This window comes from Guillardia theta (assembly GCF_000315625.1).
Source record: "Guillardia theta CCMP2712 unplaced genomic scaffold GUITHscaffold_191, whole genome shotgun sequence".
NCBI lineage: Eukaryota > Cryptophyceae > Pyrenomonadales > Geminigeraceae > Guillardia > Guillardia theta.
The window spans coordinates 28,275-54,818 of record NW_005434485.1 but is presented as its reverse complement, the minus strand read 5'-3'; the positions used below and the strand labels follow the sequence as shown (position 1 = coordinate 54,818).

The 26,544-nt window shown below is 52.7% G+C and overlaps 5 protein-coding genes across 5 annotated transcripts in view; 4 read left to right on the top strand and 1 right to left on the bottom strand.

The window, feature by feature from the left end:
- Positions 1 to 1,759: 1,759 nt before the first annotated feature.
- GUITHDRAFT_39765 (hypothetical protein) lies at positions 1,760 to 1,939 on the top strand (the record flags this gene model as incomplete). Its single annotated transcript, XM_005820098.1, has 1 exon — positions 1,760 to 1,939. A coding segment is annotated over one exon (180 nt), but the record flags the coding sequence as incomplete, so codon positions are not given.
- A 1,623-nt stretch (positions 1,940 to 3,562) lies between these two features.
- On the bottom strand, positions 3,563 to 4,396 carry GUITHDRAFT_52231 (hypothetical protein; the record flags this gene model as incomplete). The annotated part of the gene is made up of 1 exon (XM_005820097.1): positions 3,563 to 4,396. A coding segment is annotated over one exon (834 nt), but the record flags the coding sequence as incomplete, so codon positions are not given.
- A 3,358-nt stretch (positions 4,397 to 7,754) lies between these two features.
- On the top strand, positions 7,755 to 13,981 carry GUITHDRAFT_120654 (hypothetical protein; the record flags this gene model as incomplete). Its single annotated transcript, XM_005820096.1, has 10 exons — positions 7,755 to 8,230; positions 8,273 to 8,689; positions 8,738 to 8,895; positions 8,950 to 9,041; positions 9,084 to 10,617; positions 10,667 to 12,300; positions 12,439 to 12,519; positions 12,573 to 13,535; positions 13,598 to 13,768; positions 13,814 to 13,981. The coding sequence occupies 10 exons, from the start codon at positions 7,755 to 7,757 to the stop codon at positions 13,979 to 13,981; spliced, it is 5,694 nt and encodes a 1,897-aa protein (XP_005820153.1).
- A 2,000-nt stretch (positions 13,982 to 15,981) lies between these two features.
- On the top strand, positions 15,982 to 17,333 carry GUITHDRAFT_148112 (hypothetical protein; the record flags this gene model as incomplete). The annotated part of the gene is made up of 2 exons (XM_005820095.1): positions 15,982 to 17,259; positions 17,316 to 17,333. The coding sequence occupies 2 exons, from the start codon at positions 15,982 to 15,984 to the stop codon at positions 17,331 to 17,333; spliced, it is 1,296 nt and encodes a 431-aa protein (XP_005820152.1).
- A 2,323-nt stretch (positions 17,334 to 19,656) lies between these two features.
- GUITHDRAFT_148111 (hypothetical protein) overlaps positions 19,657 to 26,544 on the top strand; it is a gene marked incomplete at both ends in the record, with an annotated part of 7,332 nt that continues 444 nt past the window's right edge. Inside the window, 21 exons of the mRNA XM_005820094.1 lie at positions 19,657 to 19,986; positions 20,728 to 20,856; positions 21,070 to 21,212; positions 21,611 to 21,654; positions 21,689 to 21,744; positions 22,133 to 22,207; positions 22,356 to 22,457; positions 22,790 to 22,882; positions 22,934 to 22,970; positions 23,023 to 23,090; positions 23,296 to 23,334; positions 23,644 to 23,708; positions 23,758 to 23,818; positions 24,208 to 24,258; positions 24,313 to 24,471; positions 24,570 to 24,672; positions 25,034 to 25,337; positions 25,381 to 25,512; positions 25,759 to 25,819; positions 26,161 to 26,263; positions 26,308 to 26,372. Coding sequence (XP_005820151.1) covers positions 19,657 to 19,986; positions 20,728 to 20,856; positions 21,070 to 21,212; positions 21,611 to 21,654; positions 21,689 to 21,744; positions 22,133 to 22,207; positions 22,356 to 22,457; positions 22,790 to 22,882; positions 22,934 to 22,970; positions 23,023 to 23,090; positions 23,296 to 23,334; positions 23,644 to 23,708; positions 23,758 to 23,818; positions 24,208 to 24,258; positions 24,313 to 24,471; positions 24,570 to 24,672; positions 25,034 to 25,337; positions 25,381 to 25,512; positions 25,759 to 25,819; positions 26,161 to 26,263; positions 26,308 to 26,372 — 2,220 coding nt within the window. The remainder of the gene's footprint in view (positions 19,987 to 20,727; positions 20,857 to 21,069; positions 21,213 to 21,610; positions 21,655 to 21,688; positions 21,745 to 22,132; positions 22,208 to 22,355; positions 22,458 to 22,789; positions 22,883 to 22,933; positions 22,971 to 23,022; positions 23,091 to 23,295; positions 23,335 to 23,643; positions 23,709 to 23,757; positions 23,819 to 24,207; positions 24,259 to 24,312; positions 24,472 to 24,569; positions 24,673 to 25,033; positions 25,338 to 25,380; positions 25,513 to 25,758; positions 25,820 to 26,160; positions 26,264 to 26,307; positions 26,373 to 26,544) is intronic.

Below are 26,544 nucleotides of genomic sequence, written 5' to 3'. Positions count from 1 at the left end.
GCTTCGTGCAGGGCGCCGCTCTTCGATGTTCTTTAAGAGGTTGAGTCTTCCCTCTGCTGCTGCTGATGGCGCTTCGCGGGCGAAGGAATGACAATTGGTTGGGAAGGAAAACAATGGGGGAAGAGAGAGAGACGAGGCGAAGGAGAGAGGGTAGGAGGAACTGAGGGAGGGAGCGAGGGAGGGGAGAGAAATGAGGGGTGGGGAGGGACAGAGAGAGAGGAGAGAGAGGAGGGGAGGGAAAGAGGGTGGGTGGGTGGGGGGGGGGGGGAGGCAGGCAGGCAGGCAGGCAGGCAGGCAGGCAGGCAGGCAGGGTGGGAGGAGGGAGGGAGGAGGGAGGAAGAGGGAGGGAGGGAGGGAGGAGGAGGGAGGGAGGAAGGGGAGGGTGAAAGGGAGGGAGGAGGCAATACAATCACGAGGAGAGGATGGTAAGAGGCCGAGGGCAGGAGGGGAGCACAACAAGAGGCAAATTGAGGAGGGGGAGGGTTCTTGTCTCTCCCTACCTGATTTTGCTGATTCTTCGCAGCTTGTTTGACATTCGTAGGATTTGTGCTGCTTGCCGGAGGGGAGCGAAAGTAGAACCCGTCCTCATCCACCTCCTCCAGCTTCTTCCTCCTCGCAGCCATCATGGCCGCAAGGTCACCCATGGTTGCCGACTAGAAGAGTTCCGGGTGAACTGTTGACATATCAGCGATAGACTCAAGATGTTCTTGCTCTCAGCGTTAGATCCATGGCATCACAACCGTATACATCGTGCTCCTCTTCATAGCTCCTCCTCTCCCTCACACTCGTTCTTCGTTCTTTCATCGCATCCCCTTTTCTCCTTGTACTCGACGTTACTTCACCTCTTCCTCCTCCTCCCATTGTAACCAAGATCTTCGCTTCTGCATCTCGTTCTAGCACACCACTGCAAGGCTCTTCATCCGAGTTTGTTGAGCCTAAACCCTAAAACTCACATTCAGCTTTCATGATCGACGTTGAAACCTTCTCTCTTACCTCCCCCTGTCCTCGGTCACCATGCATCACTGCATCTCTACCTCACTTCCCTGTACCTCCTCTTGCTCCTGCTCCTGCTCCTGCTCCTGCTCCTCCTCCTCCTCCTCCTCCTCCTCCTCCTCCTCCCTTGCCCTCTCTTCCATCTGTTGTCCAGTCGTAGTGCACTGTCATGGCCGACTCAAGGGATATTTACAAAATCATTTTACTATGGTACGATATAAGTATAATCTAGTAGAATATCTTGTACTGAGAAGAAGTTCTTATATTATTTTATTTTGCTCCAGGTACCACTGCCCAAGTAATTAAAACAGTTTTAGTAAAACACCAGCCCGCCTCAGGTATCTATAGAAGGGCGATGGTCAGGTTGACGACGGCCATGTTGCTGGCGTTCAGCTGGGGACTTGCAGGGGCGAGAGACAGCTGGGGACTAGCTGGAGCTGGAGGTCATAGCAGGGAGCTTGCTGATGCATGCAGCATGCGATGTGACGGGAGGGATCGCTCCAGGATATGCCTCAAGGAGAAACTTTACCGGCGGGGAGCAAGGAAGGACAGGTTCTGTTTCATCGCTGGGCATGCAGGAGGACTCACTGACTGGAAGAGATGTCAAGTTTGCTCTCGAGGTGTCAAGGGTCTCGTCGCTCACAAAACTCTGTTCTCGAGCTTCAAGTCGCCGAGACGGGCTGTTGTTCCCTACCCTTGTCGTCCTTCTTTGGTTGAGGTAGTTGCAAGGCTTCGCTCGTACGATCAGGATGAAGTTGTAACATACGACGAGGCCTTGCGAGAGATTTTCCTGGCCATCGATCGAGATCGCAATGGTAGGATTGATGCCAAGGAGATTCAATCCACCCTGCTGGACGTGGGGCTGGTGGCATCAGACGAGGAGGTAGCGTCAGTGACTGCAGAATGGGACAAGAACAAGGATGGGACCATCGACTTCGAGGAGTTCGAGATAGTCGTTGAGAAGCTGGCGAGTGAGTTTGACATGAATCACCAAGAGATCATTAGGGAGCTCAGAAAGTGCGTCACGTTCCCGGACTCGGCGGGTACCAACCAACCTGTAGCCTTGCGTCAGCGTGGAGCCGCGGCAGGATCTGCAAGCAAGAAGGAGTCGGACAAGACTGTAGCGATCATGGCCTTGGTTGCCGTCGCAGGGTACTCGCTGATCATCGGGTGGGAGTGGGTCAGGTACACGTTTCTTGAGTATTGAAACCTCAAGGGGTGTTCACAGAGAGCATGTATGTATGTCAAGTACACGTTCGAATCACATCACTACAAAAGAATAGATCTTGCTTCCCAGCCTGAGCGGAGATCTCCCATAGTCGTCGACGTATCATCAGATGATCTGACAAGTAAGAGTTTCGTTAGCATCAACTAACATCGCGAGCATGAGCTTGTTTATACCACAGGAGCCTCGATTGTCGACAGGCTGGTCAGTTTGCTGTCTCGAAACGTAAGAGCAGGTCTCTTCCAGCATACACATCACTTGTTCGCCGCAAGCACTCGTCGCAGAGCTTGAAGCGGCGGGTCCATCGGGTAGACGAGGACTCCGAGCTCTGCCGGCGCGTCACCCGTCTCATATCGCAGCTGCTCCTCCCTGTCACCTAGCAGGTACCATGCCATAGAGCTGTAGTCCAACGTTGTGCATCCCTGCCATAGCCCGTGACCCATCGCTCTTGCCCCTCCTGTCCCACCTTGAAGTCGTGGCCCTCGGCCATGGCGAGCGCTTTGTTAAACAGAACGTCTACTTCACCCCTGGTAGGAGCAGCAGGCAGTTGTGAGAGGTGTGCATGCAGAGAGCGGAGGAGGAAGTGACTGAACCTGCTCAAGACGCCCTTTGAACCCTCGCAGTTTCTTGCCATCCGACGCATCTGGTTGAGGTCAGGTTCAGAACACTGGCAGCAACTAGAGTGCAACTTTCAAACTCGATGGCAACACCTGATTCCCATCCAACTTGAACTTGTTGGTGATGAGTTTGTCATAGATCTGAAAAATTTCACGCACGATTGAGAATCGTGATTCAAGATCTTCCATGTCCGGATCTATCCCTCGCTCGTCCTTCACCTGTGTTTGCAGACAGTAAGACAACCGGGTGAGATCGAAAGAAGTTCACAGGATAGTCGGTGGACGTATCGGCGCGGGCAAAGAAGGAGTCTAGAGGGTCGTCGTCGAGGAGAGATTCGGTCTCATCCGAATGTGATCCATTCATCAGAGCATGCTTCCTTCCGCTCACCATGACATAGCACCTCGACAGAGAACTCACATGCGGTAGACTCTTTCCGGGTTTTTGCGGCAGCGATTGCAGTTGTGTATTCCGAGGCTTCTGCCCCATGAACGTCGCTACGAAAGTGACCGGTTCTCGCTGATGGACTTGTCGGGCATCACTCAAGTTGCTTTGACTGGCGGAGAAGCCCTTCTTCTGCACCACAATCTGCAACGCACCTCCCACAGCGCAAGTCTTTGCCTTCTTGTCCACCTCACAAACTCGATGCACGTGCATAAAGTCCTCGTCTTCGCATGAGCACACTTTCTCTCCACTAGCAACATCGATCTCATCAGCTGGTAAGATGCTTTCAATCGCCTGCCGGGGACTAGCGTTCAGCTCTAGCAGGTATGGGTTCCCGTCTTTATCCAGCATCACGTCAACCCCCACAATGTGGAAGCAACCAGCTCCCCCATCATAGCCCCATCGCCTCGGCACGCCATGTTCCTGCATCAGCTGTAGTGAAGAAGCCAGCAGCATGGGCTGCACTGCTAGGAAAGTCACATGCACCAGCCTGTCTATCCGTCGCCATATCTGATCCACATCGAACCCCATCCTCTTCAGCTCCGCAAAAGCTGCTGATATGGTTCTTTTAGACCCGGCCTCATCTTGATCGTATTTACTCCACACGTAGTTGTCGCTCTGTTTGTTCAAGCTGTAGTTAGTCAAATGCCCCATAACTTGATTCACATTGTTTTGTGAAGGAGCTTTGTAAGGCAGAGTGCAAAGCCTCGCAAGACCTTCACGACAAACATAGACTCGCAAAGGAGAAACCGATTGTATCAAGGCATAGATTCGAAGGTCGAACTTGTATCCTCCTTTCAACAGCATCGGTTGCTCCAGATAGACCTGAACGACAACATCCAGGTTGTTGAACTTCTTCTGATGATCTTCAAGCCTTCGAAAAAGATCATCATACCCCAACGCTATGAAAATTCCTTCTCCCTTCGCGCCGTCTCCGGGTTTGACGATGAATGTCAAACGACTGCCTTTCATCGTGCTCTTCAATTCCTTGTATTGACTTGGCAGCACCCATGACTTGGGCCAAAAATCTACAATCTCGGGAAAGAGTTTTTGGGCGAGAAACATAGCATTTGAGAATCTGCACTTGTTACATATTTCATTCATTCCAGGGATCCTCGCGCAGAATTGATGCTCCTTGATCTTTCGCAATCTCAGATTCAGTTGCTCACTCGACACCACCCAGTGTACATCGCTATCATCTCGTTCTTCATTCACTGACTGCCAACCAATCTGCTGAGACACTTGCTCCAAGAACTTTGACGATGATTTGCTGTAGGCAACGCATATGGACGGCTTGGCGTTTCTGCGGCCGACAGCATGCATCGCTACTTTCGGAGCTGAGACCCTGCTGGCGAGACTGGAGGTTCGGGGGCGACTGACAGGCATGGCGGCCTGACGTTGGAGCATGGACTGTTTCGGGTCGTTGCTTGTCAAGGGAGTCAGAGTCGACCTTCTTGCCGGCTTCTTGTCGGGTGCTGGGCTCAAAGGGTCTTTCTTGCTGTCTTCGGGCAACTGCAGCACATCAACAACACAGCCCAACTGCTTGAAGATGTCCAGGTGCTTTCGATTCAATGCAGAATTCACCACGACGTTTTCACTCTTGATGGGATTATGATGACTTTGAGCTCCATTCTTGGGTCTCAACTTCGAGTTTCGAGCGCTGATCATGGTTTGGTCCAGCACTATTTAAATCTCCACTGAAGAAAACTTATGTGCCATACTTCCCTGATGTAGCAGCATAAGAATTGGCGAGCGACCAGACGTGTCCTCGGCATCAACAGGGGGATTTCATAACTCTAATTGAGTCCATGTCTTTTGTTAGTTCACCTTGGGACTTCTGACTTCATGTCCCACCTCACATCGACCTTCCTGAATGCAACAGCATCAGCTACAAGAGAAGCAAACAGAACAGTCAGAGAGCATCATCATTTGTTCGATGTTATATTGCATCGTTGTGAAAATTCTTAGCGAATCATGCACAGGCATCATCGTCAAAGTACTAATATCGCACACTCTTCCGCTGCACATGTATGATTCAGTGTCATTTCTTCTTTCATCATCTCTGACCTACTTACTTGTCTTCTCAACCTATCTATGCTCAGTCTCGTAGCCGTTCTTTCCTCCTCTTCGCCTGTTCTTCTCTTTCTGTGCATGCGCAACGTTCGCTCGCATTCCTGCCATGCGTCCCTACTGGCTGACCCCCATGTTTAGCCAACCCCTGCTTCCGTCGGGCATCAGGACCCCATTAAATGCGGTATTTACCAGGGGTGACCTGGGAGGTTTAACACTGACAGGCAAAGGGCTACTGCTATCTGTGAAGGCAGGGTGTTGCCCCATCCCCCGGGCCGGCCCGCAGGGCCCCGGAGTTCGGGGACTCGCCGGAGTCCCGCCCGACGACCGTACCGACGGTACCGGCACTCCAACGGTCGGATCCAGATCGGATAAAGAGGTCTTCACCCCGCAGGAGGGCGTGGCATTTACATACACGGCATTCAAGGCTGGTCTGCGACTGCCCGGAAGCGTTCCTGCCAGGGCTGATCGCTCGGCGAACCGTTGCCAAGTTGAAGCCTCCGAAACGGCAGCTCTGGATGACCTCTCCGGGCCTCGCCGCAAGTCGGATCATGAGTCCCCGCTTGCAAAACATCTCAGGGGGTGATCCGACTTGCACACGCAGCTGGAACTTTTGCCGCCGCCGGATCGTCGGCAGGCTATCGTCCGGCGAGAACTTGAACGAGTCAGGTTTGCTGCTCACCGTCGGAGGGGCTGGAGTCGCACGACTACGTGGCGGAGTCCCAGACCTCCTGCGGGTGGCGAACCGCGCGAGTCACCGCGCCCCCCCGCCCCCCCGCCCAGCGGGTTGGTTGAGCAGGCCATCAGCAGCACGGCACGACGCTCCCCGGCTGACTCGGCTGGGCGGGACTCCAGCACCAAACGAGGGCCCGGCTGAAAAAACTCAGTGAACTGGCAGCACGGAATGCCTCGGCGGCAGTCTCTGCTGATTGTCCTCGTACTATTCAGTGATTTTTAACTCAGTCAAAAATACTAAGGCTTTGAGTCAAACACACTGCTCAGAGTGTCAATCGTTTTACTCAAACTTAAATTAAAAATCAGAGCGAGAACCACAGGGCCCTCAGGACTGCCGCGGCAGTGTCCCCAAACTTAACTGATCATCGAGTCCCTTCACCGTTACCTTCGCCGAAGTTCGCGCAGGACCATTCCGGGGTACGGTCTCGCGCCACTGGGCCATGATGTCGCTGTGGCCCGGGCCGCCGCCGATGATGGCAGCGAACTTGGAAGGACAGGGATTCCCGGGACTGAGGCCTTCGGAGCTGAAGAAAGTGTGCGCCGAGCGATCATCGGATCCAACACAGTCGGGAGCCGCCGGAAGTTGGACTCCGAGTGATTCAAAGGCCGAGTTCAGTAATAATAAACATCCCGACCGCCGGGGCCGGGGAAGCAGCGCAACTTCGGATTCAAAATTGTAATCGGGTTGCAGTGATCACTCAGGAGACCAACCGTTGAACGCAGGCCAAATTCAATACGGAAATCATGAATCTTGAAACAATTCATTGCATCAAATTTAAATATTTCAAGTGTATTTGGAGCCTTGACTCATAAAGGACGAAAGTCGAACTTGCTTTCGCTGTTTACGATCCAAGAATTAACTTCCGGTGCTTGATAGGGGTAGGAGCAGCGTTGACTTTCTGAACAGGTGGGGTGGTATTTCATCACCCACCCTGTGAAGAGCTCACTGATATAGTATGATTTGGACCCCTTCTTGTTGTACCCCTACCACCCATCAGTGCCTATGTTTTAAAAAAAATTGAAAAGCATCCCCCCCCCTTCCCCCTTTGAGCCTGACATCACCCCACCGGCTCACCCCACCCTCACTCCTCCATCACCCCACTGTCACCCCTCCCTCACACCTCCATCACCCCACCCTCACAGCACAGTCACCCTACCCACCATCACCCCAACCCTCAAATTTCAATTGGCTTTCGCGACCTCGAGCGTGGGTTATAATCCAGGCGTCAAGGGGGTAGGAGCAGCGTTGACTTTCTGAAGGAGGTGGGGTGGTATTTCATCATCCACCACCTAAAGTCCACTGATATAGTATGATTGGACCCGTACTTGTTGTACCCCTACCACCCATCAGCACCTGCATAAAAAAAAGTTGACAAACCCTCCCCCGGGCTCCCCCTTTGAGCCTGACATCACCCCACCATCGCCCTGCACCCTCACCCCTCCCTCACCCCTCCCTCACCCCTCCCTCACCCCTCCCTCACCCCTCCCTCACCCCTCCCTCACCCCTCCCTCACCCCTCCCTCACCCCTCCCTTCTCCCGTTGAGGAACTTCGGCAAGCGAACATGTTGGGGAATGTAATAGTGGCTAGAAGCATGGAGGCTCTTAGCTGACCGGAACAAGAACCGAAGACAGAGCAGGGAGCACAGGGAGCTAGTGGCACACTCGTTCAGCATGCAGGGAGCGGTTGTTGCGTCCGTCCTCAAGAAGCGCAGAGAGAAGAAGGCGAGGAGCGTCGAGGAAGAGGAGATCGAGCACCTGATCAAACATCCGGTGGACACGTTGGTAGATGACATCCACGAGGTGGAAGGAGTTCTCAGGGACACAGAGATACATAAGCTGTTCGGGCTAAGGAGCAGAAGCGATCCTATTGTTCGCAGGGAGATCCAAATTGACGGTCTCCTGACAAAGGTTCGTGAGAAGCTGTTGCGCTCTTCATCATACACGAGGCTTTTCGGAACATCCATCTTCTTCATAGTGTACGTCTCCTTTCTTTTCCTGCAGCGAGACATCGAGTCGTCCTACTACGTTGAAAGTTCAGTCATCGACCTAGTGGGAAGTAGCCTGCCATTGTTGGGTAACGGAGGGTATATGAACTCGGGTCTGGGCTCGACGGGGTTTCTGAGTACGTCAGAAGATTTCTACTCCTGGTAGGCACCCATGCACTCGTCCTTGCTGACGGTGAACCACAGGTTCCGCGGGATAGCCCAAGTGGTTTTCAGCGACCCTGTTTGCGGGGACGGGAAATGTGATGGACCGGACGAGTTTCCAGGCTTCGGGAGGTTCGGATGCATCAAAGACTGCGGCAAGTACAAGAATGTGACTAGCCTGACGATCACGCTGGAGGATGTTGTGAAGCGAAGCAGCAGCGAGCTTGGTATCTCTCTTAAGGACTCGGAGCTGGAGCAGGACACGTCGAGGGTGCGATTCTTCTATAACATCTACAGCGAGACGATGGGAGACTTTCTCTTCGAGAGTGACACCAACGCTACTCAGCTGACGTTTGAGGCTCCGGACGGTGATCTTACGCTGGTGCTGTATCAAGAATCCTCTGTAGAGGGGTTGGTGGAGAATCAAGCAGTAACTTCGCTGTTTGCAATCACGCCCAGGTAGAGATGTTGGCCCGTGTACAATGAAGAAGCTAACATGAGTCACAGCTCTTTCTCACGTCTGCAACCAAGGAAGACAGCGATTGAATACGGAAACTTGCGAGAAATAATCAAGAACGCGGTGTACGGCGAGAATGCGCTCAAGACTTTGTGTCGTTCGCCTTCGGAATCCCAGGTTGCTTACTGCGACACTTTCAACCCACAAGGTAGCCAGCGAGATGAAGAGAGGCTGAGAGTTGTGACGAAAGGCTGATGGCAAGATGTCGGCTACCTTTTCACCTCCAAGTACGGGGTCAGCGGCAGGATTGACCTCAAGGATTCAGTGACTGGCGTACTGGAGACAATAGTCAAGGTAAGCTCTCCACCAACCTCTCTGATAGTAAATCTCGCGAAGGTAGGTTACTGCAGCATTCTGCCCAATGTCAGCGGAAGTCCGTACGCGCAGGCCAACAAGGCGACCATAGTTGAGTCAGGGTCCAGCTGCGATGAACCTCTTAGGCTTCGGCGCTCTCGAGTGCGTCAGGCAACCCCAAGGAGTCACCTGCCACAAGTGGTTCCTCCCAAGGGGACTGCTGGACAAGACGCACTAGACAAACATCCAGCTGGTTCTCAACATCCGCCCGCGTCTCCGTCCTCCCACAAAGGCAAATCTGATATAGAAGAGGTCGAAGGTCCCAAGGCGAAGTCTGACAAGAATTCGTTGCGAACAGTTTCTAACTGCCCCAGCACGGGTCAAACTCTTACAAGCACCACTGGCTATGTGGCGTCGGGCTTCACAACCACTTACTCTTCAAACACACTTTGTACTTGGACTATCGCTCCGTCGGGAAATGGCAACCTGACTCTCACGTTTCAAAGCTTCGATGTGGAATATCATAGCACATGTAGATACGATTGGGTCAAGATCTACTCATGTACGAGTGTAAATTGCTTGGACTCGGAATCGACCTTGCTCGCGACGTTATGCGGGACGATGGATCGGATCAACCCTCAGCTGACGTCACCCACGGGCATCATGAAGGTCAGTTTCAAATCGGATAGTTCTGTCCAGAAAGCAGGCTTCTGCGCTTCTTGGGGTGAAGGAGCCTATTGCCCTGTCAAGCCAGACACCCCGGTGTTCAACAAGGTCGAGCACGTCCTAAGGCCTTTGCATAACAGCTACTTGTACGGCATCTCTATCGCAGAGATCCAGGTGTTGAGTACTTCCAGCGTCTCTTACTTTCGCTACACCTACTCCACCGACGCACAGCCGACACCACGTTGTGACTGCGCCGACTGGCCAGACACTACTACCTGTCCAAACGCTATCAAGAACGGCTCCAAGATTGTGCTCTTTTACGAGGGCGCGACCTCGAGGAGATACATACGGGTCAACGTGATAGCTTGTAACAAGTACCCAGATGTTACAGTGAGTAGTCGATACTACAGGTACTACTACAACTATTTCCTGGGGCCTCCTGTTGTGAGCTTTTCTTTCCTCGTCAATTTCTTAGAACCTCCAGCTTCCAGCTCAACGCCCAGCAACAGCACTCTAAACAAGTTGACGTCGTCTGCAAACTCTTCGAACTCTTCAAACTCTTCGTTGGACAACTCCTCGACCGCGCTCGCCAACAGCTCGACTGTATTGCATCCTCTTTGTGGAAACTTCTCCGTCGATCAAGTTTGGAGGGAGATTGTCCAACAAAAGATCAACGTGACTCGAGCTCTGCCCCAGCAGATGAGGTTCAATGTGACTCGCCAAGATCCCACAGTTTACGTGTCAAGCGAAGTGTTTGCGACATCCAACGTCCAGGTGGCGGCCATCGTCAACGTGCTGCTGGATCATCGGCAGCTGATGCAGCAAGCGCTTGCTCGCGCTTGTCCTCTCCTCAAAATCCAGCAGGAGATGGCGATCAGTACCAGCTGGCTCTTCAACAAGGGCGCGCGAGGTGAGAACTTGCAGGATGGTCTTATCAGTCCTTGACAGCTGATTGACAGGTGAGGAATGTAAATCGCACTACGACTGCGATGCAGGACTGTTCTGCACCAAGCCGAGCTCGACAAGCTTGGAGGAGACGAGCACCTGTGACATCTGCAGCTTCTGCAAGGTTGACGCAAACGACGCCATCGACGCCAGGTGTCCCACTCTCATGTGTCCGACCTCTGGAAACTTTCCCGCCTGTACCAACGCGCAACGGCTGACAGCAAGGGCCACGTGCCCCAGCGACTATCAGTTCAGCGTGTGGGAGTACCGCAATGCAAGTGAGGGCCTGCCTAAGATCGTCCCTCCCTTCGAGCCCAAGAACCGCGAGATCACTCCCTACAACAGGATCGTCGGAGCCATCGTGATCTCACAGAGAAGGATGAAACCAACGTCCTGCGCTCAGAGCGTGAACAAACATGTCCAAGGCTTCATGAAGTCGGTAGAGGGAGTTGTCAGCTGCCCTTCCTCCACCCTCGATGATACGCCGTATGGGTACGATCCATCTTTCATGACCTTTAGCGCCATGTACAACCCGAAGCTCATGCCCGAGAAGTTCTACTCTCCCCTCGAGAGACATCTCATCCGGTCAGGTGGAGAGACTCAGCTGTCGTTTCCCATCGGCTTCTTCCCGCACAAGTACGACAGCAACTTCTTCGATACAAACCAGGACGGCTTCATCTCAGACGAAGAGGCGTCTGTCAACGTCAGCAGCTTCAAGGTAGCGTACAAGGACAGCAAGTACATCATGCCGTCTGAGGCGGACACCTTCAAGCTCTACTTCGACGAGCGACTGACGCAGATGCTGGCTCAGAACATGATTCAGTTCGCGGAAGATGGATCGTTCATAGACTCGCAGACTGAGGAAGTCCGGGTACAGTTTCTCACCTACAACGCTCCTAAGAACATCTTTGCACTGCACGAGTTCATCTTCAACTGGCAGACCACTGGAAGAATTCCCTGGGACTACAAGGTCAACTCCTTCTCCGTTGACTTCTTCGCGGGGCCCAAAGCGGGCATGCAAATCTTCTTGTTCGCCGTACTTGTGACATTCCTCCTCATCAACAGCTACATGGAGGTCCACGAGCTGCTGGGTGAGATCCGCAAGTACAACTTGACAGGTTACCTGTCGCATCCCTTCAACTGGATCGACTGGACTCACTTCGCCTTCATGTGGGGCACAATCATCACCTGCCTCCTCCACTACTTCGATTGCCGCCAGTTCTACATGAAGGCCAACTATCCTATCCTCTTCTACGGGCCCGAGTACAGCACAGCAGGACAGCAGCGGAAAGGCATCACAACTGTGCAGACAGGAAGCAGCTTCCAGGTTCCACTGCTCAAGTCTGGGAATGCCATGGCAAGGCATTTCCGAACAGACAACAAGGCAGAGATGGACCTCCTCATACTGCTGGAGCAGGCGCGGACGATCTCGGACTCGATGAACCTCTACTCCTTCTTCGCGGGAGTCAGCGTGGTTCTCTTCGTCCTCCGGATGCTCAAGTCCCTCGACTTCCAGGAGCGCATGGGTCTCGTCACTCGTACCATTGCTCGCGCGTCCAGCGACCTCTGGCACTTCATGCTGCTGTTTGCTGTCGTGTTCTACGGCTACTCCGTGGTCGGTCACATGCTGTTCGGTCACCAATACGAGGTGAGGACTGGAATACAGGTGGAGGAAGGCCGAAGGAGGAGGAGGTGGTGATAGGGGGAGGCGGAGGTGGAGGGCTCAGAAAGGAAGGAGAGGAGGACTGAGAGAGCAAGGAGGAACTGACTTGGTTTCACGTGGCAGGGCATGAAGGATATGTCAACGGCATGTCTGACGCTTCTGATCTTCCTGCTGAGCCTCGACACCACTCAGTTCTACGCGTCGGTGAGCAAGCAGAGGACGAGCGGTCCAAGAGCTGTGCTAACATGTAGTCGTAGATGTCGCACGCAGCTCCGGACGGTGCGTTTCACATCTTTCTGTGGTCGTATCTGTTCATCGCCTTCTTCATCCTTCTCAACGTGTTCCTCGCCATCTTGGTGGACGCGTACGCCAAGGTCAAGGAGGAGACCGAGGGGACGACAGGGCTGGTGGAGGACCTGCTGGAGACTCTTTGGCATGGGCTGAGGAAGACGATAAAGGCTCGTCATTTCGTGTCAAACCAGAAGCTGGAGGAGGCGCTGGTGAAGGAGCGCGAGACGTTGACGTCCAAGGAGAGCCAACGTCGCATCCTTGAGCGGGACCTGGACGAGGAAAGGCTGATCCTGCTGCCTGGAGGCGTCTCGCTCGACACTCATGAAGTTGCTGCGCTCGCTCGTCGAGCGTTGGGGAGGAAGACAGACAAAGTACATCCAGATGCTGGGGAAGAGGAGCAGCTTGCGGATCTGTTCTTCAACGAGGATGAGATCGTTGCGTCTGCAGATCTGATGAATCGCTACGGAACGGAGCCATCGGTGATTTCCGAGAGAAGGAAGAGCGAGCTGCTGGAACTGCATGACCTTGAGGGCATCCGACGGCAGATCGGAACGCAGATCGGTCAGGTCAAACTCCTCGGCAGCCAGCAGCAGGTCCTTGACCTGTTGACAAGCATCGGGAAAGAGCTCGCGCCCGCTGCCATAGCGCTGCAGAAGGAGCAGGAGCAACAAGTTCAGACTGCACCAGCTCCGACGTCGGTGAAGCTGTTGAGAGTGACGCTGGTACGGGCGACCAACCTGCCGAGAATGGACCTGTTCTCGGGGTGTGACCCCTACTGCGTGCTCTTTGTGAACGCGTGCTCGGGGCTCTCGACGTTTGCGTCGGAGGTGAAACACAAGAACGTGAACCCGGTGTGGGAGCAGCAGTTCGAGTGGACGACGACAAGTCGGACCAAGGTGCTCAGCGTCACGCTGTGGGACAAGGACGACGTGAGTTCCTCCTGGACAGCTGCTGGAGGTTGCTGATGACTCTGACGGGTTTCTGTTCTCAGGTGACGAGCGACGATCTGGTGGGATCAGTGCAACTGGATTTAGAGCAGCTCCCCGAAGGCGAAGAGCAGGAGTTGACGCTGCCGCTGCAGAATCACAAGCTCTTCAGGAAGCTGCGAGAGACCCGCCTGGTCTTGAGGGTCCACAAGCTGACTGAGACAGAGTCGCTCAAGGTGGGTGGGGAAGCGTCCGGTGTTTGTACCTTACAACTGGGGCAGCAGGAGAAGACGGTGTCCGAGAAGGGGAAGGGGCCGCAGGAGGAGGAGCAGGAGGAGGAGGAGCAGGAGGAGGAGCAGAAGCAGGAGCAGGAGCAGGTGGAGCACGTCACGCAGATAGAAGACCTGCAGGAGCTGGACGAGCTGCTGGAGAATGAAATCGGACAGTGACCCTCGAGAAGACCTGCGGGAAGACTGACAGTGATAACAGTAGCACCACTATTGAAATGTGTTCAAGTTATCCCCCCCCATCATAAAGATTTTGTTTACTCAACCCCAATATCACTTCGTTGAGAGATTCGAGCTCTACTCGCAGCTCTACTCGCTCCGTCTTCTCCCCTTCATGCTTCTCCCCCTCCTACCGCGCCCCCGGCTGTAAGGTATGTAAGGTATGTTCCCACTTGCTTGCAGTTGAGTATATGCTTCGTGGGCATTCATGACCAATTGCCAAATACAAGGTAAAGCAGTTACCGACTGAAAAAGCACCAGCCTGGCTGCCTTTTGGGTAACTTAGGTAAGGTCCTCTGTTCGTCACATAAACGTTCGTTGCAGGTCAGCATCGCCATGGCGACACAAGTGGAAGCAAAACACATGAACAGAGATCTGCACGTCTTGAAATCCAATGGAGGCGCCAGCGTGAAAGCAGCGAAATGAGGAAATGAAAATGACATATGGATCTTCTTGGTTAGAGCGTCGATCTGAGGTGATGTGCATGAAGTTTTGTTAGGCAATATCGCATGACACTCTTCTCAGCAACCACCTTTCCGAGGCTTGTGGGTTAGGTTCGGGTTCTTCCTGAATCGTGAATCATGCACTCTCGGTATGGACTGATGGTTTGCCACTGGTCTACGTTACCTTACTGACTGAAGTTTGGAGCAGTTTCTAAGCAGCGGTGCTAATGTGTATGCTTCATCGTCAAATCTCAGCATTGAGGCAACTCAAGCTTGCTACAGAAAGTACATGGAGGATATACTGATATTGTTTCAAGATCGATTTACTTCGTCTGCAAGGCTACAAAGATCCTTGGAATCCAGATAAACAGGTCAAGAGAAAGATTTGAGATTTGAGATCTGAGATTTGAGATTTGAGATTGATCGGCAGAGGCTTTGAGTAGATTGACAAGAGTCGAGGAAAGGGACAGCAAGACAACAAGTTCTAGGATCAGCAAGTAATTAGGCTTTCGCTCCCAGGAGCTACTGTTTGCAAGACAGAGTAAGATCATGTGGAGATTGAAAGCAACCTTGAGGAATAGATGATGAAGGAGCTATTGTTTGGAAGACAGAGTAAGATCATGTGGAGATCGAAAGCAACCTTGAGGAATAGATGATGAGAAGAAGGAAGAATGATCAATGACTCACATGTGACATCAGTTTCCTTAGAAAACCTGTGTAGACTCTGTTTTATTGACTGAAAAAGAAGACTAACTTACTTGTGTAGATGTGAAATTCTTCCCGGGCATCGCCGTGACAAACAGCTAGTTTTATAAAAGGATGTAATTTCAATCCCATGTCTAGTTTGACCAGCGTTTTGACCAGGGACATGTGGAGGGTTCTGACCAGCCCCACCCCCTACCCCAGAATTCCTGATTTTCTTACTACCCACCCCCTTTTACAGTCTAACTTTTAGTGATTTGAGATGAAAAAGTACCCTGGCTAGAGGAGGCCCCCTGTTCCCCTACCCCTATCTGCGTATAAATTTTACATCGATCCGCTCTTCTTCTCCCTCACAGTTCTGGCTCCACGTTCCTCCGTTCTCCTTTCCTCTTTCGCTTTCTCTCTCTTGCTCTTGCTCTTGCTCTTGCTCTTGCTCTTGCTCTTGCTCTTGCTCTTGCTCTTGCTCTTGCTCTTGCTCTTGCTCTTGCTCTTGCTCTTGCTCTTGCTCTTGCTCTTGCTCTTGCTCTTGCTCTTGCTCTTGCTCTTGCTCTTGCTCTTGCTCTTGCTCTTGCTCTTGCTCTTGCTCTTGCTCTTGCTCTTGCTCTTGCTCTTGCTCTTGCTCCTATTTGTGCCATTGTCTTGGATCATCTTAGTACATTTTACTAGAATGTGAGGAGGAAGTTAGGCGATAATCCAAGTCATGGATGTGTCTATTTTGAAGATGTTCTTTTGGTTTTCAAGACTTGAATCTTGCCTTGTGGTGGTGTCGTAGTATGGTTGTCTAATTTGTCTTTGCAGATGCTCGTGAAGCTCTTCATTCTCGCCTCTCTCCTTCTGGCGTCAAGCTGCGAGGAGGACAGCTCTAGTTCTGGTTACTCCGGTGGAAACGTGGCTGTGAAGGCGGGTAGTCTCGCTGGCTACGTTCCAGTGTCTGATGTCAAAGAGCACTCAGAGATTGACCTGGACTTGCGAGGAATCGAATTGGCAAAGAATGACTGGACAGCAGCCAAGAAAATTTACACTGAAGGTGGAGGGTCGATGAAGTCGTCAGATCCTGTCAAGTACAGAACCTTGCAAGACATGGCAAACATCTACAAAGATCCTTCTAGCACCTTCCCGCGGTCTGAACCCTTTGCGAAGATGGCACACGCCTTCTGGCAAACGTGGACTTTCGCGGACGACCACATGCGAGCAGTTCTGGACGGCAAGGACGAAGTCAAGTACGGCACTTATGCCACTGGAGATCTCGCCAAGACAGACAGCGCCCGATCGCAGATGACAAAGAAGTTGGCTCAGTACACCATCGACTGGCTCTACGTCCTGCACGAGATCGAAGGAGCTCTGGCTGGCTACAACGACGTCAGTCTGGGTAACTCAAGGTTCGAGGCCAACGGAGCAGCTCACACGCTAGACGAGGCATGGGCCTTCTATGTCGGCAGCCTAGAGGATGGGAGCCAAGAGGACGGCGAGGTGGACGGCCAGGGCCTCGGCTACGCTCCGTACATGCTAGCGGAGAAGATGTCGAAGGACTTCAAGACCTACGGGTACATCATCGGCAATGGCGGATCGTCGCGAGTCAACTGGGAGCTCATGTACCAGTTCACCGCTGCGCAGCGATACCTTCAGACTCCTGACAAAGCTGCTGAGGTGGCGGAATCGTTCAAGTGCATCAGAGCTCAACTGATGGTTCCTGTCGTTCAAGCTTGCATCGTGTACTCGTATGAGGCCTCCTCCGCAGACATAACTTCAGACTCCAACCTCGCCAAGATCAAGGCAGAGGCCTGGGCCTTCTGTGCCGCTGCGCTCCCCTGGTTGCATGACGTGGATCCCACAGCCGCCGCCAAGGTGAAGGAGGAAGTCATTATCTCCAATGCCAAACGCCCCAACTGGTCAGTCGTGAAGGAGTCGTTCAGCGGGAAAAATCTCAACAAGATGGGCATTAAGTGTGACGACATTGGCTCGCTGGATGAAGCTTACCCCAATGCCAAGTTTGACAAGTGCAGCGATGACAAGTCGCTGTTCACTAGCAGCTACGCCCGATCTGATGTGTGTGGGAATGTGAAGATGCCGAAGCAAGTAAGCGCAGGCTCCCTCGCACTTCCATCCTTCTCCTTCTTGATAGTGATGTTCAGCGCTCTGTTGGTTCATAACATGAGATATGTTTACTAGCTATGAATGAACTACAACATGAGATGTTTTTACTAGCTATGAATAAACTATCATTTCAATGAGTTTTCAGCAAGATTGTAGGCCGATGAGGTGGCTAAGTTTCTCAATCAAGAGAATGCATGTCGATACATGAAGTGAACATACTGACTGACTGCAAAGAAAGGAACAAGCCCCACAATGTGCGGGAAAGAGCCTGAAACAAGTGCGGAAAGGGTAGAGAAAAGACAAGACTAGGCGAAAGGCAAGTTGCGGAAATGAAAAGCAAAGGCAGCAAGCGAAGTAAGAGATAGGATGTAAACTACTTTTTATGAGTACTCAACATTCAACTAGATTCATGGACGATCATAACAGACACCGTGGATCCAGACACACTTTTCAGCTCGCGTGCCAGCAACAGCGATTACGGTGACAATGAGGGCAGAAAGAACAACCACAATCATCCCAAGACACTGAGCAAACGGTCTCCTCGCCATCTCCCTCCAGGTGTAAGGAGGACCCACGACTGAGCTGCTCTCACCTACGATAGTGTAAGATGAACAACAAGACAGGGAGCATAAAAAGACATCGACAACAAAGGAGCCTTTCAGGTGCTGAATACGTCCTTACTTGTGCAATCCGATGGGGCTGTTGATGCCTTTTGCATTTCCATGTTTGCGCTTCTGGAGAGGCGTTTCAGAACGAGAGATTCCAGGGCATATTTACTCCATCCAGACACCGCAAAAGCAAGTCCAGCCATCTCGTTTTCTGCATCTGATTAATGTTGTCTGCTTCTATTCCTATATTGTCTATTTCTGTTCCTATTTATTGCTTCTATCTGATACGAAATGTTCTGACGTTTCATCTCTTTCTCTTGGACCCTCGTGACCTTGGTCGTTTCTATTCGCTGCTTGTCTCCTCTCCTCTCTCCTCCCTTTTGTCATCCTCTGCCCTTACTTCACTTGTCTTTGCTGATCTCTGCCCCTCTCTGGTCGATCTCGTTTTGCTTCGTCTCGTCACAGAACTCTTCATCTGTTCGCTGCTACCCTCTACTACTCTCTCTGTTCGCTGCTACCCTCTACTACTCTCTCTGTTCGCTGCTACCCTCTACTACTCTCTCTGTTCGCTGCTACCCTCTACTACTCTCTCTGTTCGCTGCTACCCTCTACTACTCTCTCTGTTCGCTGCTACCCTCTACTACTCTCTCTGTTCGCTGCTACCCTCTACTACTCTCTCTGTTCGCTGCTACCCTCTACTACTCTCTCTGTTCGCTGCTACCCTCTACTACTCTCTCTGTTCGCTGCTACCCTCTACTACTCTCTCTGTTCGCTGCTACCCTCTACTACTCTCTCTGTTCGCTGCTACCCTCTACTACTCTCTGTTCATCTCCCCTCTGCTCTGCTCCCCTTGGCTCCCCTCTCATGCTCCCTCTATCGGAATGTGATCTCTCCGCCGAGTTTTGACCAGGGAATTTCATTTGACCAGAGAAAAAAGAGAACACCTTAAAAAAAACATCAGAGAGCTGCTGTAAAAGAAAAAAAAAATACCGGCCCCGGTTCACACCCGGAGTCCGACTAGATCATATTTCAGTAAAACTCTCATTAGGAGGAAATCACCTTTTACTCAAAGTTAAGGAGGAAAAATATCCTACCAATGCTCTATATCAAACCAGTTCGCCCCAGAGATAGATTTAGAAAGGACAAAAGGCAGCTTTATAGACATAACAGACATAATAAGATGAACAACGAAGGAGATATGGGGATGAATTTTAATTGCTCCCCTTCGAGGACAGGCAGTGCAGGAAGGGTGCAGGGGATAGGGAGACAGGAAGGAAGCAGGAGATAGGGAGACAGGAAGGGTACAGGAGAAAAGGAGACAGGAAGGAAGCAGGAGATAGGGAGACAGGAAGGGTGCAGGAGAAAAGGAGACAGGAAGGAAGCAGGAGATAGGGAGACAGGAAGGGTGCAGGAGAAAAGGAGACAGGAAGGAAGCAGGAGATAGGGAGACAGGAAGGGTGCAGGAGAAAAGGAGACAGGAAGGAAGCAGGAGATAGGGAGACAGGAAGGGTGCAGGGCTGGACAGAGCCGATAACAAAGTCAGAAGGTCAAGAGATGATCATTGTGAGAGAGGATGGACCCGCAGTAAGCAGCAAGCGAGAGGAGAGCGGGTCTCCAGGTTCTCCAGAAAGCGATCCAGAGCAAGGCTCTGGTAGGGACGCAGATGAGCCCTCAGCCAGTCGGAAGCCCCGCATGAGGGTTGCGTGTAAACCCTGCAGAGACGCGAAGCAAAAATGTGACGAGCAGCAGCCTTGCACGAGGTAAGGAGAGGATGTACGCAAGTGAAGGCGCTGACGGGAGGTCCTGGAAATGTAAAGAGTTTGGCATAGCACATCGATGTGTCCGGATCAAGAAGTCCAAGGAGCCGGGTTACGTTCATGGCAAGAGAATCTCAATCGCGTGTGTGGTGTGCAGGAGTGTCAAGACCAAGTGCGATGACCAGCGGCCATGCTCGCGCTGCGTGAGGCTTGGGAGGCAGGCTCTATGCGTCGATGACGAGCAGGAGGCGGTTGCGGTCAGGGCACGACGACCTGTGGGGGAAGAAGGGGAAGAAGGGACTTGGAGGGAGGAGGGGACTTTGAGAGAGGAGGGAGATGCATTGGTTAGTCGTGCACTCGCATTGACTACGGTGGAATGGCCGCTGCAATTCACAACTCGAACGATCAAGTTCGATCAAGCTTCGCTGTTAGAAGAGCGGGTGATCAACATGGGGTGGCCGAGCTTTCTACTGTCCCGCCACTGGGAGTTTGGGTTTGACTCAAGGCAGCTGATGAAAGTGTTTCACACGCTTCCTCCGTACCTTGAGATCGTGACGAGACGAGCCTTCCACGCGATCGAGGTCATCATGCGGTACAACCTGGCCAAGGCTGCGCAGGCTCACGCGAAAGGAACCTTCAACTCGGCGAACGCAAATCAGATGGAGAAGATCTTCTACGACGCCATCAGCGAGGTTGGCGTTGCAAGGCAAAGCTTCGACCCCTTGACGGGGAAAGGGACTGAGGTGTACGTGTCGGAGAGTCTGAGTCGGATGCTTGGGCTGCACGTGGAGGAGACGATCTCCAGGCTGGGGAGCAGGGAGCTTCCTATCTTGTCAACGGAGTTCAACTACTTCTGCTATGCTATGTTCGGGACCTTGGCGTTCATCTTGCAACCAGGCAGACCTTTCGAGATCCTGGCCAGGGTGAGGAACCTTCAAGACAACCAGTCGTCCTCTTGCGTCGTAGCAAAGCTGCTGCAGCAGCAGGAGTTTGACGCCGCTGGGCGAGTAATCGCTTTCAACAGCTGCATCATTCCGGTGAGTCGACCCCTCTAAGTCGAACGCAGCTGAACTGCAGCTGGGCAGGTTTCTAAGGGAGAATTTGAGAATGCTGTGCAACACGACAGCAGCGCGCTGATGGCTGTCTCGAGGCATACGATCGCTGGGAGAGGCTACGACACGCTGCGGGACGACATCGAGCCCGACCTGTATGCGGTGAGAGAAGAGAAGGAGGAGGATGAGGATCAGGATGAGGATCAGGATGAGGATCAGGATCAGGATCAGGATCAGGATCAGGAGGAGTAAGAGAGGGAACAGGAGGATCAGGAGCATGAGCATGAGCACGAGTACGAGCACGAGCACGAGCACGAGGGAAGAGGGGGGGGGGCGCAGAGGGGTTGAGGAGGGGTTGATGACGAGTGATGGCAGAGCGAGACGATAGAGGGGATGCAGAAGACCATGGAGGGGGAGCAGAGGCTCCGGCTGGTGGCGAGAGATCTCGAGCAGAAATTCCTTCCGGTTGTGTCCATGGCTGAGCAGATCCTGAGGATGCAGAACAGCGCAAACTTATTGTGAGCGAGGAAGTAGTCCTGTACGCTCACCCGGTTCACGGTCGCTGTGTGCAGCTGGCAGAGGATGAGGAGAGTTGGGCTCCGAGCACCAGCACGAGCCCTGATCAACTTTCTGAGCTGAGGAAGGTGATGGGATGGTGATGGGACAGATCGGACTTGACGATCGGATGATAAGCATGAGTGTTTGCCGGACTCGGCGGTGCTGCCGGATACTAGAGGATCATATCCATCAACTGTTGATGGTTGATTCAAAGATAGTGACTCTAAGAGACAATAATACCAATTTACTGAATTTAAAGCATCGCGAGAACCATCCGATGATCAGGAGAGTCGCTTCACTGGCGTGACTTGAACAGTACTTGCAGACAGGACCGTCAAGGCGCTTGACCTGGCGGAAGATTGGCGGGATCGGATGTGAATCCACTGCCAGAGGAAGGGGAAGGTGTAGAAACTAGCGGCTGCTGACTGACCTAAAGGGCAGCACTGGGCCCTGACTGAGGTGACACTCAGTGACCTTGCAAGTCCGCCTCAGGTATGTGAAAATGGATACTCGGAGACAGCGAATGTTGATTAGATACTGGATTAGATAATTCTAATTCAGGCAGCAGATGTTCCTTTTAGAGCCGCATGGGGAGGAGAGAGGGAAAGGGAAAGAGAAGGATGGAAGAACAAGGACGGGTGGTTAGAGGAGGAGAGGAGGAGAGGAGGAGAGGAGGAGAGGAGGAGAGGAGGAGAGGAGGAGAGGAGGAGGGAGGAGGAGGAGGAGAGGAGGAGAGGAGGAGGAGGAGAGGAGGAGGAGGAGGAGGAGGAGGAGGAGGAGGGAGGAGGAGGAGAGGAGGAGAGGAGGAGAGGGAGAGAAAAAATGCAAACGTGCAAAAGTGTGGACGGGAAGTGTATGATCCGTGACATGAATTCTTCAGGACATGCGGGAAATCTTGACATTTCAACTTGGAAATTACAGCAACTATGTCGGTTCTCACTTCTGGAACATCCAGGTAAGAGAGTGAGGAGGCAGAATGTTCAAGTTTCCTCACCATGTCACCTCAGGAGGAGATGGCCTCATACGATGAGGAGGGTCGGTCAACTGAGGAGGTCTACCCGCCATGATTGCTTCTGAGTCCCTTGCTGACCATGCTGGAGCAGGTTGACTGCGGTGCGTTCTTCCGGCAGGTGGGAGAGCACGTGAGCGTTCCTCGGGTGATGCTGCTGGACATCAGGAGCAACAGAGGCTCGCTTCGTCGATGGGTGAGCAAGGAGAGGAGAGGAGTCGAGTCGAGCGAGTCGAGTCGAGTCGAGTCGAGTCGAGTCGAGAAGAGAAGAGAAGAGAAGAGAAGAGAAGAGATGAGAGGAGTCGAAAAGAGAGGAGAAGGGAGGGGATGGGATGGGATGGGATGGGAGGGGAGGAGAGGCAAATGGAGATGAGGGGAGGGGAAGGGTGGGGGGAGGCGAGAGCGGAGGAGAAGAGAGAAGAGGGGTTAGAGAAGAGGGAGAGGAAGAGGGAGGAAAGGAGGAGTGACACAGGAGGAAAGATGGAGGAGTGACGAGGGATGTGCACGAGATTAATCGAATGTCGCAAGGGGTGCTTGGAGGACGATGCGGATGGTCTTGCTGGCGAAAGTTGTATGACTTCAGCATGGCAAGGAGCTGTTACAAAGTGCGTGACGGAACCGGTGAGCCGTGGACGGTTGTACAAGCTTGCGTGTGTGACGTTTTGAACTCAGATACAGCATCATCCCTTTGTTGCAAGGATGCTGGAAGGTGAACGAGCTGGAGATGAGGCACATTGGGTTACTCACGTTGGTGACTTCAGACAACTATGATGGAAGAGGGGGAGAGGAGGAGGAGGAGGAAGAGGAGGAGGAGGAGGATGTCAATGAGGTAGATTCCTGTGCTCTGCTGCTCACGCATTCAAGATTATTCCAGGCAAATGAGGTTGAATCCAAGACAAGGCGGCAGACAGTACAGGGGGAGCAGCGTTGCGAAGAAGAAGAGATTGTTATAGATGATGATACTGTTCGATATTGGAGTGATTATCTCAAAGTAAAACGAGTTGTGTTTGCTGTTATCATTTGATGCCTTCCAGGTGAATTACCATCATCGTACTTGTCATGATTTGACGGAGGTAAAATCGAGATGACCAAGAACATGGCGACGCATGCGATTACGATGTCGATGATTTAGATGGTGGCGGTGATGATGATGGAGATGATGATGGAGATGATGATGGAGATGATGATGATGATGATGATGATGATGATGATGATGATGATGATGATGATGATGATGATGATGATGATGATGATGATGATGATGATAGAGTATTTGTTGGTATTGTTGGTATTGTTGTCGATGATAGAGTTGATAGAGGGGATGATAATGACATCTGAATAACTTATCAACTTTGTTGTAATGCATTGATAATCTGCTGTAGGGGTTGGGAAGGGATTATGACAATGCTTTCGCATCTGGTTTGATGTGGGAAACGGATGACAGCAAGTATGTGAAAGCAAATGAGAAACGTTTAAAGTGACGATGAACAAACAAGTTTGAAAGAAGAATGGGAAGAAAACTTGCACTGGTGGGTTGAAGAATGCGACACATTGCAGGTCTGTGATGAAGATCGAGGAGGGGGAGGTGATGATGATGATGGAGATGATGAAGATGAAGATGAAGATGATGATGATGATGATGATGATGATGATGAGGATGAGAATGATGATGATGAAGACGACGGAGACGATGATTATTATTGAGGATATGGAGGTGGTGGTGATGATGAGGATGATGAAGTTGTTACGTTGTTGGCGGTTGCGGTGATGTTGATGTTGATGTTGATGTTGAAGTTGATGATGATGTTGTTGATGATGATGATGATGATGTTTTTGTTTGTGCTTGTGCTTGTGCTTGTGCTTGTGCTTGTGCTTGTGCTTGTGTTGGCCATGACGATGATGAATAGCATCACATTGAGCTTTAGATGAATTTGTTTTTTCCACAGGGTTTTCAAATGATGTGCGATACAGACAACGCATTTGGAGCCATCGGATCAGTGAGTTTGTCTATCAATCTTCTCACGATCGATCATGATTGTCTTTCATCTCAGAAAGTCTGCGAGATGCTTAACGACGAGTTCTCGAAAGTTCCAATCTTCTTCATCGCTAAGTCCGAAGACCATCTTTCCTCTAACCCTCTCTCCCTCAACTCTGCCAACCGCTACCGCCGAGCTCGCTCTGCTGCCGTCACGTTTGCCGTAACCTCGCAGGTCTTCCTCGTCCTCGTCCTCGTCCTCGTCCTCCTCGTCCTCGTCCTCGTCCTCCTCGTCCTCGATGCTGAAATATAAGACTCATCCTGATGTCGCAGTACTCCCAGCTTTATGTCCCCGTCCTCGGCTCCTCCTCTTGGACCAACTTCAACAGCCACCTCGCCTCGTACCATCATCCCTCTCCCTTCCGATCCTCAGCAGGTAGCTTGCTTGTCCTCCTCCTCCTCCTCAGATTTCGCAGTCCTCGCGGCTGTTCTCGACACCATCTCCCTTCCTTGGCGAGCTACGAGGAACATCACCTCGCCTCCGCTCACATGTGGAATACTTGCGATCTCGGTACTGTCTCCTGCTGCTCCTGCTGCTCCTGCTCCTGCTGCTCCTCCTGCTGCTCCTCCTCCTCCTGCTCCTCCTGCTCCTCCTGCTCCTCCTGCTCCTCCTGCTCCTGCTCCTGCTGCTCCTGCTGCTCCTGCTTTATCTTCTGCTCTGCTCTCCTCCTCCTCTCTACTCTTCCTTCTCCTCCTGCATTTCTGAATTTCTTGCTTCTTCTCACTCTCTTTGTTAGTCTCGAGCAATGGAAGCTTTCCAGCTGCCGCCATGTCCAGCTGGCTTCCTGTAGAATTGAAGGAAGACTTCGTGCTGTCGTCCTGGTCTTCCTCTCCTCATCCTCGTCCACAACCACCTCCGGCAGCTGCTTCCACCCTCGTCCTCGTCCTCGCCCTCGCCCTCGCCCTCGCCCTCGCCCTCGCCCTCGCCCTCATCCTTCTCCTCCAACAGTTGCTCCCCCTTCTCGTTCATTTGCCAGTAGTAACGAGAGGCAGGCTGAAGGCGAGAGGAGGAGGTCTCCAGCTACATCCCTCCTCCTCCAGGTAGAGGACGAGCGTTAGTCTTTGCGGGTGACGGCTGGAGCAGACGAGCAGCAGGAACGACGTGCGGGCTGGGGCATGGCAGCAGCTTCACGCAACGGCAAGATGCATCCGCCAAGAAGGAGGAGGAGGAGGAGGAGGAGAGCAAGACATTTTCAATGCATTGCGTCCTGCGAGGGTAAGGCAGTAGGCCGGAGGAGGGACAAAGGGAGGGAGAAGCACAACGATAGTAGGAAAGAAAAGAGAGGAATGGAGGGGAGGAGAGGGGAGGAGACGAGACGAGACGAGACGAGACGAGACGAGACGAGACGAGACGAGACGAGACGAGACGAGACGAGAGGAGAGGAGAGGAGAGGAGAGGAGAGGAGGGGAGAGGAGGATGGGACGAGGGCGACGTTCTGTTCTCTTCTTGACTTGGTTGCAGCGCCAGCAATGAAACGACCCAGCAGAAAGACAGAGAGACTCTCATGCAGAATGTCTTCCAGGTGTGAAGGAGGAGAGGAGGGGAGGGCAACAGGGAAGAGGAGAGGAGGGAAGAGGGTAAGAGGGAGGAACGATGGAGGCCAGGAGGCCAGTAGGTAGGGAGGAAGACCAGAGAGGAGGAGGAGGGAGGGAGGAAGACAGGAAGGGAGGAGGAGGGAGGGAGGAAGACAGGAAGGGAGGAGGAGGGAGGGAGGAAGACAGGAAGGGAGGAGGAGGGAGGGAGGAAGACAGGAAGGGAGGAGGAGGGAGGGAGGAAGACAGGAAGGGAGGAGGAGGGAGGGAGGAAGACAGGAAGAGAGGAGGAGGGAGCTGTCGAGGGGTTGGCACGTGATAGTCTGAGCAGGAGAAGAGGATCAGCGCGATTGACTGCTACAGCATGAGAGCTCCTCTCACCCTGCCCGTCACATTCCCTACCAAACTTTTCTCAGCTCAGGTGGACAGGAAAGGTCAGCTCTGCTGGGCTCGCGTCCCTGCCTCTCATCTTGCTCAGGAATCATCCGTGACGTCTCCTCCCCCGTCGAGCCCAGCACAGTCTCGCAGATGGCGTCGTTGGAGGTGCGAGGAGGCGGAGAGAGAGGAGGAGAGAGAGGAGGAGAGAAAGAGAAGAGGAACGGATGTGGGGAAGGCAGAGGGATAAGGGAGGCAAGGGAGGGAGGGCCGGGACGGAGGGGGGGGGAGGAGGAGTGGGGAAAGGGAGGGAAAGTGGGGAAGGAGTAGGGAAGAGGAG